The 10000-nt window shown below is 45.6% G+C and overlaps 1 protein-coding gene across 1 annotated transcript in view; it reads right to left on the bottom strand.

Annotated features, from left to right (window-relative positions):
• Positions 1 to 10000, bottom strand: part of hmcn1 (hemicentin 1) — a 133004-nt gene that overhangs the window by 25856 nt on the left and 97148 nt on the right. The window contains exons 61-71 of the mRNA XM_076278925.1: positions 9701 to 9782; positions 9184 to 9315; positions 7141 to 7290; positions 6749 to 6908; positions 6407 to 6531; positions 5217 to 5400; positions 4890 to 4987; positions 4205 to 4483; positions 2557 to 2753; positions 1804 to 1885; positions 1246 to 1382 (exon numbers count right to left, since the gene is read on the bottom strand). Of these exons, the coding sequence (XP_076135040.1) occupies positions 1246 to 1382; positions 1804 to 1885; positions 2557 to 2753; positions 4205 to 4483; positions 4890 to 4987; positions 5217 to 5400; positions 6407 to 6531; positions 6749 to 6908; positions 7141 to 7290; positions 9184 to 9315; positions 9701 to 9782 (1626 nt within the window). The remainder of the gene's footprint in view (positions 1 to 1245; positions 1383 to 1803; positions 1886 to 2556; positions 2754 to 4204; positions 4484 to 4889; positions 4988 to 5216; positions 5401 to 6406; positions 6532 to 6748; positions 6909 to 7140; positions 7291 to 9183; positions 9316 to 9700; positions 9783 to 10000) is intronic.

Here is a 10000-nt window from a genome sequence, read left to right as displayed (position 1 = left end):
AGGAAATTAATGTACATTTAGTTTAGCATTATGTTTATGCATTACCTCCGTATGGTCTACGTCTGTGAGTGTTTAGTGAGTCTCAGAATATTAATAAACTCATTCTGTGCACCTGAACATTCCATGTCGCACGTCTCCCTTGCTAGTAGGGCTGACAGTGATGGTAGGCTATAGGAATCATGCATGTAATATAGCCCATTCAACTACTTCTTTTTATTTTGCTTGTGCAGATGCTGTTTTATGTATGCCAGTGTCTGAAGGCATGTTTTGTTTTAACTTTTCCTAAAGGAATAAAAGTGATAAGCCAGTTTTGGTCTCAGTCCCTTCACTGTCTGACTAATAGTTATATATTACTAATATATTAATAAAGCTTAACCAACTTTATTATAAGGGTCCCCCATACTGATAGTTATATATTACTAATATATTAATTAAGCTTAACCAACTTTATTATAAGGGTCCCCCATACTGATAGTTATATATTACTAATATATTAATTAAGCTCAACCAACTTTATTATAAGGGGCCCCACGCTTATAGCTATATACCACTAATATATTAATTAAGCTTAACCAACTTTATTGCAAGCGTTTCTGGCGCCGACAAGAGTGGCGGCATGTCAAGGTAGCTCCGTGTTTTTTTCTTGAATTTCCCCTTCGGGATCAATAAAGTATCTATCTGTCTATCTATTGTAAGGGTCCTATGGGGAGTGGTTCATATTGGGATAGGCAGAAGCACAGTTTAATATCAATTAGTTAAATAATAATAAGTCATTAACTTTTCTATTAACATATAGTTTGTAAATAAACATTTAACATTTAAATGATGTAAGAAATAACTGTTAATTAGTGCCAAAAATACATTTAGTTAACTATTAACACATTAATACAATATTAGTTAATAGATTTGTTAAAACATTAACATACAGATTTTGTGCAAACAACTAATATTTAATTAATGATGAAAAAACTATTAACTTGTGCCAAATAGATATTTTAGTAACAATTAACAAATATTAACAAAGGGTTAGGTAATTACTAGTTTGCTATTTATTATGGCACCTTATTATGGAGTGTTACCGATTATAATATTATACATTTTTAGTATGAGTCATATGGTTAATAACTGCTACAGTGACATGTATTCAAGACATTGAGTAATGTCTGATGTGTAAATGTGTGTTGGAGAGTGTGTGGTGGTGGATAAATGTGTGTTGGAGAGTGTGTGGTGTGGTGGTTTGTGTACCTGCAGAGGAGCCCCGTCCTGGAGCCAGGTGAGGGTTGGGGGAGGGATGGCGTCTGACTTGCACTCCAGTGTCACCTGTCTGTTCTGCAGCACTGACACATTCTGTGGAGTGCTCTCTCCAGCGATGTTTGGTGGCACTACAATCATCATCATCATCATCATCATCATCATCATCATCATCATCATCATAATCATCAACACCAATACCACCACCATCATCATCACCACCATCATCATCATCATTAGCATTACCACCACCATCATCATCACCATCACCACCATCATCACCACCATCACCACCACCATCATCATCATCATTAGCATCACCACCACCATCATCATCATCATGCTCATCATCATTTTAGAACACAACTGGCACACCTCTGTCTAAACCAGAATGACCAGAAAAAATCAACCTGCAAAAGTCAAGATTTCTATAACACTGTTAAGCTCAGAGACCCTATTATGGTGCCTGACCTGAAATGGCACAGGCCAACTCAGACGGTGAGTTTATGTCTCAGTAACAATTAGGACTTTAAGGTCACAGGTCACACGTACCATGAACCCTGACCAGGAACTCCCTGTCGTCGTCTCCGGCGGGACTCGTGGCCAGACATGTGTATCGTCCAGTGTCCTCCACCTGCGAGTGTGTGAACAAACAGAGTTGATCTGTCCATCTCTCTGGCTCGATGGCTCTTCCATGTTTACGCTCAGCAGTGTGTGTTTTCATAACTACAGTAAGTCTGCTGTAGATTAGTACTTATATTATTACAGGTATGTTTATATGTGCATTAGAATGTGTGTGAGTGTGTGTGTGTGCATATGTGTGTGAGTATGTGTGTGCGTATGTGTTAGTGTGTGAGTGAGTGTGTGTGTGAGTGTGTGTGTGAGTGTGAGTGTGTGTGTGAGTGTGAGTGCGTGTGTGCGTATGTGTGAGTGTGTGTTTGAGTGTGAGTGTGTGTGTGCGTATGTGTGTGTGCCTATGTGTGAGTGTGTGTGTGAGTGTGTGTGTGTGTGCGTATGTGTGAGTGTGTGTGTGCTTGTGTGTGTGAGTGTGTGTGTGTGTGCGTGAGTGTAAGTGTGTGCGGTATGTGTGAGTGTGTGTGTGTGTGTGCGTGAGTGTAAGTGTGTGTGCGTATGTGTGAGTGTGTGTGTGTGTGTGTGTGTGTGTGTGTGTGTGTGTGTGTGTGTGTGTGTGAGTGTGTGCGTATGTGTGAGTGTGTGTGTGTGTGTGTGTGTGTGTGTGCGTGAGTGTAAGTGAGTGTGTGTGTGTGTGTGTGTGTGTGTGTGTGTTTGACGCGTAGGTCTGACCTGAGCGGAGGCCACCCTGAGCAGTTCTCCCCCCCGGAGCAGGTGCACGGCGTCGGTCTGGGGCAGTGGCCTGCCGTCCTTCATCCAGGTGACCGTGGGTAGGGGCACCCCGTCGGCCTCGCACAGCAGCTCCAGCACACGGCCCACCACCACCGACACCTCCGTGGGCACGCCAGCACCTCGGATCTGAGGAGGGGCTGGGCAGAGGAGGAGAGCAACACAACGAGAAGGGTTGAGGCATCTGGGGCGGAGTGTGTGCATTGCTTTAGCGTACCTGTTTACACAGACCCGGTGTTGGGGTGTTACACCTAGTGAACGAGCATGTTCAAATGCTGACGGATTTATGCTTGTGTTGAATTAAGAGTTGCACTGTCGGGTATGAATAAGATATTTAGTGTCAGACAAAAAATAAACACAAAAGGAGTAGGATAACACAGAAGATGCCGTTGCTGACGTTCAGGGATGTAGTGGAGGCTAAACGCAAGTAAACACAGTTTATCCACCTCTGAAATTTCAGAAATAGAGTTTATCCACCTCTTATTAGAGTTTATCCACCTCTCAAAGAGTTTATTCACCAATTCACCAAACAATGCTTTTAAATGGCTTTTTTAAAAACCCGCAACCGCATGGCGCAGTCCACCTTACCGTGATCACAGAATTTATAGTTTACCCACCTCTTATTTTACCACTACAACCCTGCTGACGTTCCAACGAAAATAAATGCGCTGGCTGAAACAGCCTTCCGTGGCATATAGTCCACTGTAAGCGGCAAGGAACCAAACATTACTTTGGATCTTTTGAGAGTATTTTTTGAGTATTTTTCTGGTCTAGATAGATAGATAGATAGATAGTGTGTGTCTCTGTGTGTGTGTGTATCTCTATGTGTGTGTGTCTCTGTGTGTGTCTGTGTGTGTCTGTGTGTGTGTGTCGTTGTGTGTGTGTCTCTGTGTGTGTGTGTCTCTGTGTGTGTGTCTCTGTGTGTGTGTCTCTGTGTGTGTGTCTCTGTGTGTGTGTGTGTCTCTCTGTGTGTGTGTGTCTCTGTGTGAGTGTCTCTGTGTGTGTGTGTGTCTCTGTGTGTGTGTCTCTGTGTGTGTGTCTCTGTGTGTGTGTCTGTGTGTGTGTCTCTGTGTGTGTGTGTGTCTCTCTGTGTGTGTGTGTCTCTGTGTGAGTGTCTCTGTGTGAGTGTCTCTGTGTGTGTGTGTCTCTGTGTGTGTGACTCTGTGTGTGTGTGTCTCTGTGTGAGTGTGTGTGTGTGTGTCTCTGTGTGTGTGTCTCTGTGTGTGTGTGTCTGTGTGTGTGTGTGTGTCTGTGTGTGTGTGTGTGTGTGTGTCTCTCTGTGTGAGTGTCTGTGTGTGTGTGTGTGTCTCTGTGTGTGTGTGTGTGTCTCTGTGTGTGTGTGTCTCTGTGTGTATGTGTTTGTGTGTGTGTGTGTGTGTCTCTGTGTGAGTGTCTCTGTGTGTGTGTGTGTGTCTCTGTGTGTGTGTGTCTCTGTGTGTATGTGTCTGTGTGTGTCTCTGTGTGTGTGTGTGTCTCTGTGTGTGTGTGTCTCTCTGTGTGTGTGTGTCTCTGTGTGTGTGTGTCTCTGTGTGTGTGTGTGTCTCTGTGTGTGTGTGTGTATCTGTGTGTGCGCAGTAGTGCAGCGTCTCACCCAGCACTTTGAGGTTGTAATTTCTGCTGGCCTCTCCAGCCTGGTTGGCTGCCGTGCAGGTGTAGCGCCCCGTGTGGCTGACGTTGGCACTGCGGATGTGCAGCGTTGAGCCCTGGTTGGGCAGACTGAGATGGACATCCGGACGCACCGTCACCCCCTCCCTCTGCCACTTCAGGGTGGGCGGGGGCGTCCCGTCTGCCACACACGCCAGGGTCACCTGGCTACCTGCCACCACGGTGATATCCTCAAGACTGCCCGCTCCCTCCAGGGTCGGAGGAACTGGGGACGGACAGGAAATGACATTGCAGTCACAGTGACATCACAAAACAGTAACAAAGTTGCCACTCTGACACAAGGATACAAGGATACAAGGATACAAGGAAGTTTATTGTCACATGCATATAGTTACTGGAAGTAAGAAATGCCGTATACACAGAATGCACACAAACACACTACCACACAGAATGCCACATACACACACACACACTGCAACACAGAATGCCACATACACACACAGACACACATCCACACACACACTGCAACACAGAATGCCACACACACACACACACACACACACTGCAACACAGAATGCCACACACACACACACACACACACACAGACACACAGACACACACACACACACACTGCAACACAGAATGGCATAGTGATTGGTGGCTGTGCTTACCGTGCACCTGCAGGTTGAAATGTTTGTTGTCCACACCTGCCCTGTTGGAGGCCACACAGGTGTAGCTGCCACCGTCCGACACTTGCGCACGAGCAATGCTACAGTGTACACATGCAAAGTGAACACACACACACACACACACACACACACACACACACACACACACAGAGAGAGAGACAAATACAGCAAAAATGATATACTGCATAAGCTAAAAGTGTGCAAGATGTTGCTATAATCCTCAACTACAGATATATACAGTATATAGAGAGATTAGCCTACAAAGTATTATCCATCTTCCCTGACCTTTGACCCCTACCCATGACCTACCGGAGGACCTGTCCGGCCGAGAGCAGGCGCGTGTGCGAGGACACGGGCAAAGGGAGGCCATTCTTCAGCCAGTTGAGCTGCGGAGGAGGGAAGCCCACCGCCACACACTCCACACTCACCGAGCTGTCCAGCACTGCCGTCAGGTCAACCGCCGAGCCACCGTTATCCTGGATCACAGGAGGGACTGGGAGAGAGAGAGAGAGGAGAGGGGAGAGAGAGAGAGGAGAGGGGGAAAGAGAGAGAGGAGAGGGGGCGAGAGAGAGAGTGAGAGAGAGGAGAGGGGGAAAGAGAGATAGGAGAGGGATGAGAGAAAGAGAGAGGAGAGGGGGGGGAGGAGAGGGATGAGAGAAAGAGAGAGAGAGGAGAGGGGAGAGAGAGAGAGGAGAGGGGGAAAGAGAGAGAGAGGAGAGGGATGAGAGAAAGAGAGAGAGAGGAGAGGGGAGAGAGAGAGAGGAGAGGGATGAGAGAAAGAGAGAGGAGGGGGGGGAGAGGGATGAGAGAAAGAGAGAGAGAGGAGAAGGGAGAGAGTAGAGGGGGCGAGAGAAAGAGTGAGAGAGGAGAGGGGGAAAGAGAGAGAGGAGAGGGGGAGAGAGAGAGGAGAGGGATGAGAGAGAGGAGAGGGGGGGAGAGAGAGAGGAGAGGGATGAGAGAGAGGAGAGAGGAGAGGGGGAGAGAGAGAGAGTGAGAGTAAGAAAAGGGGAAAGGAGAAGAGGCAGGAAAAGAACATAGAAACATATCAGTTGATGTGAATGGTCTGGAGCTTCTGTTAAGCATACAGTGTACTGTATATACCCTGTTGTGTTTGGAACTAACTAACTTACTTGGAACTTGGAACTAACTAACTTACTAGTACACCATATAGTGATTAACCACCATACAGTTCTTCTCTAGTAGTGCACTATGTGAAGTGATACAGTGTTTGCTATATTTACCATAGACGTTGAGGTTGAAGATGTAATACAGTGTTTGCTATATTTACCATAGACGTTGAGGTTGAAGATGTTATATACAGGGTTTGCTGTTCTTACCATAGACGTTGAGGTTGAAGATGTAATGTAATATACTGTACAGGACAGGGTTTGTTGTATTTACCATAGACGTTGAGGTTGAAGATGTAATATACAGGGTTTGCTGTGTTTACCATAGACGTTGAGGTTGAAGATGTAATATACAGGGTTTGCTGTATTTACCATAGACGTTGAGGTTGAAGATGCGGTCCTCCTCCCCTGCTTTGTTGGTGGCCACACACGTGTATTTACCCCCATCAGATGGCTGAGCTCGAGTCACTGTCAGGGTGCTGTTGTCTGGGCTCATCCTATTAACACACACACACACACACACACACACACACACACAGAGAGAGAGAGAGAGAGAGAGTATATGTCATAACTGTATAAAGTATTGGTCATAACTGGTCTGGACACATCAACTGTAATACCAACACACAGAAACACATGCGTGCAAACACACACACACACACACACACACACACACACACACACACACACACACACACACACACACACACACACCTGATGTTCTTCAGGTCTTCTCGGGTCAAGGCTTTTCCTTCCTTTAGCCACTGCACTATGGGAGGTGGAGTTCCCAGTGCTCGACACACCAGCTGTACGCTGTCATTCAGCAGCACGCCCACTTCACTTGGCAAATCAGAGCCCGCGATGCTGGGTGGCACTGCAAAGACCAGCCAATTAGACACACGGTTACAGAGAGAAATCTGGAAAGGTCAGTAAGTGAGATTGAGGGTGCATTAATGAGGGAATGTGTGTCTGTGTGTGTGTGTGTGCACGTGTGTGCAAGTGTGTGTGCGTGTGTGCGTGTGCGTGTGTGTGTGTGCATGTGTGTGTGCGTGCACGTGTGTGTGTGTGTGTGTGCATGTGTGTGTGTGTGTGCATGCATCTCCTACCCTGTATGGTGAGGTGGTAGGTCTTGCGGGCCTTGCCCTCCAGGTTGGATGCCAGGCAGGTGTAGGTGCCCGAGTCTGCCAGCTGGGAGCGGGCGATCTGCAGCTTACTGCCCCCAGACACAATATGCATCTCCAGGGAGTCCGAGTTCTCTGGCATGAGATGGGGGCAGAAGAACACCTTGAGCATTACCAGCATAATCAGGGGTGTAGTGGTCAAATAAGAGGTGGGTAAACTGTGAATTCTGTGATCACGGTAAGGTGGAATACACCATGCGGTATCGGATTTTTAAAAAAGGCATTCAGAATGTGTTTGATGATGGTGGAGGTTATTGTTCAATGCTTACAGTATAACAATACCAGTGGTATTAAATGGTTCCTAGAGTGTTGATGAGTGAACATATGGTGAATGTGGATAATACAGTGTGATTTTTGAATGTTAAAAGTTGCAAGCTCTTTTGAGAGGTGGATAAACTCTAATAACAGGTGGATAAACTCTATTTCTGAAATTTCAGGTGGATAAACTGTGTTTATTTGCGTTTAGTCTCCACTACACCCCTGAGCATAATGAATGGGCATACAGTACGTAATGCTGCATCATGGGTATATGTGTGCGTATGGTGACAGTGATTACAGGAGATTGGTTGGAAAAGGACACATAAGATACAGTGTGGACACATGATTGGTTGGAAAAGGACACATGATCACAGTGTGGACACATGATCAGGGCTCTACACTAAAAAAAATTTCCAGGAGCACTTGTGCCCCCAAGTTAAAAAATTTAGGAGCACAGACAAAAATTTGGGAGCACAGTCAGTTCTGTACTTAACTTACACATAATCTAACATTACACTGCAGCTAACAGTTAAACATGCCAGTGCACCAATTGCGAATATTAAGAATGACATTTAGGCTACAGGAAACAGGATTTTAAAGATCAGTGCCTACTTTATTTTCAGTCTGTTTTATTTTCCTACATTTTGTTAATGTAAAATAATATAATACATTGCCATATTTGCATTTAGCCTGTATATCAAGTATCCTGCCAAATGTAGGCTAATTTATTTATTTGTGAATCCACCTGTAGCTAATCCAAATATGCCCATGTGACCTATCTGACTGCATACTGCCTAATACTACTACTAAAACAGTCAATTTTCTCTTCCACAAAACATAGTCTAATCAAGGATATATATATATATTTATACTTTTATTTTTTTATTCGGTGTAAACAAACAAGCATGCGTGGAAGCCTGGAGTTGTCAGTAGCGTTCTACCTTTGAATAAAATGGGAGTATTACGGGAAGCTACTTTTATGCCTGTTCGCTACAGCTATATTTTGCATATTGCAGCTAATACGTCAACTGGGCTAAAAAGCATGTTAGGTTACCTTTCCTTCTCTCACTGCATTCTCAGAATCTTATCCTGTTCCTCCTATATCCGATTAATTCGGTGGATAGAAGGCGGAAGAACTAATTTCTTCAATCTTTTCATCTTGGCTGGCTAGTCTAACTTTCCGCTTTCTCTGCGCGCTCATGGATTTCATAGAAGCGACTACTACTATCGAGTCCCAACGCGAAACTGCTAACGTTGATGGGAGGTGTAGTTTTATGCTGCATTCGCGACGTGATTCTATGGTTTGCACCAGTACTGTTTCTCGATGTTGCGGTGTATTTTGTAGACAAACATTGACATGGTTAGAAGTCATTCGCACCAGTGCGCCTAAATATTTTTTTGCACTCGCACGTCATCATTTTTACTCGCATATGCGAGTGAAATGGGCGCACTGTAGAGCCCTGATGATTGGTTGGAAAAGGACACATGATTGGTTGGAAAAGGACACATGATCACAGTGGGGACACATGATTGGTTGGAAAAGGACACATGAGATACAGTGTGTTATCCTGTGTGAACATATCTGAGTGAGTGGAGGGAGGGTAGGGAAGGAGAAAGGTAAAGTTAAGGCACACTTAACACACACACAGCACACACACACACACAGCACACACACACACACACACACACACACACACACTCCCGGCTCACCTATGGGTCGTCCATTCTTGAGCCAGGTGAGGCTGGGTGGGGGGATGCCGGAGGCGTCGCAAGAGAAGGTGACCGGGTTACTGATGGTCTCCACCACGCGCTCCACCGCTGGACCGTCTATACTGGGGGGGACTGGACACAAACATCACCACGCATGAGCACACACACATCAAATCATAAATACAGTCACACACACACACACATGCACACACACACACACGTGCACGTGCACACGCACACACACACACACACGTGCACACACCCACACACACACACACACGGACACACACACACACACGCACACACACTCACACACACACACACACGTGCACACACACACACACACACACACACACACACACACACACACACACACACACATTCGGGATGTCCATTCCTTCACTGCATAGTGCAGTAGCTACGTACTACTGCGTAGTGAATGAGTGGAGGTTCAGATTGCAGGCATAGTCACCAAACTGACCCCATGAGCTGGCCAATAGCAGACCAGCTGACTCACCATAGATGTTGAGGTGGAAGTTCTTGTCCACCTGTCCAGCCACATTAGAAGCTTTACACACATACTGGCCTGTGTCTGATACCTGAGAAAGAAAAAAAACACAGGACTTAACTTAGAGGCTGAATGTTACATTTATACCCTTGTATTTTTAAATTTACAGGAAAGAGGCCTCATTTAGAGGAAAATAACCTCAAAACATGCCTACATGTTGAAAAATTACTAAAAAATAATATCTAAATCTTCTAGAGAAGTGTTTCTCAAAGCGTGGTCCGCAAGCTATCCCAAGTGGTCCGCAAGCAG

Source organism: Alosa pseudoharengus, unplaced genomic scaffold, assembly GCF_046254945.1.
Source record: "Alosa pseudoharengus isolate Yale_2024_CS ecotype anadromous, Long Island Sound unplaced genomic scaffold, YU_APseudo_1.1 YU_APseudo_1.1_scf_11, whole genome shotgun sequence".
NCBI classification, from domain to species: domain Eukaryota; kingdom Metazoa; phylum Chordata; class Actinopteri; order Clupeiformes; family Clupeidae; genus Alosa; species Alosa pseudoharengus.
Note: the sequence above shows the minus strand (reverse complement) of the source record. Positions and strands in the feature narration are given on the sequence as shown.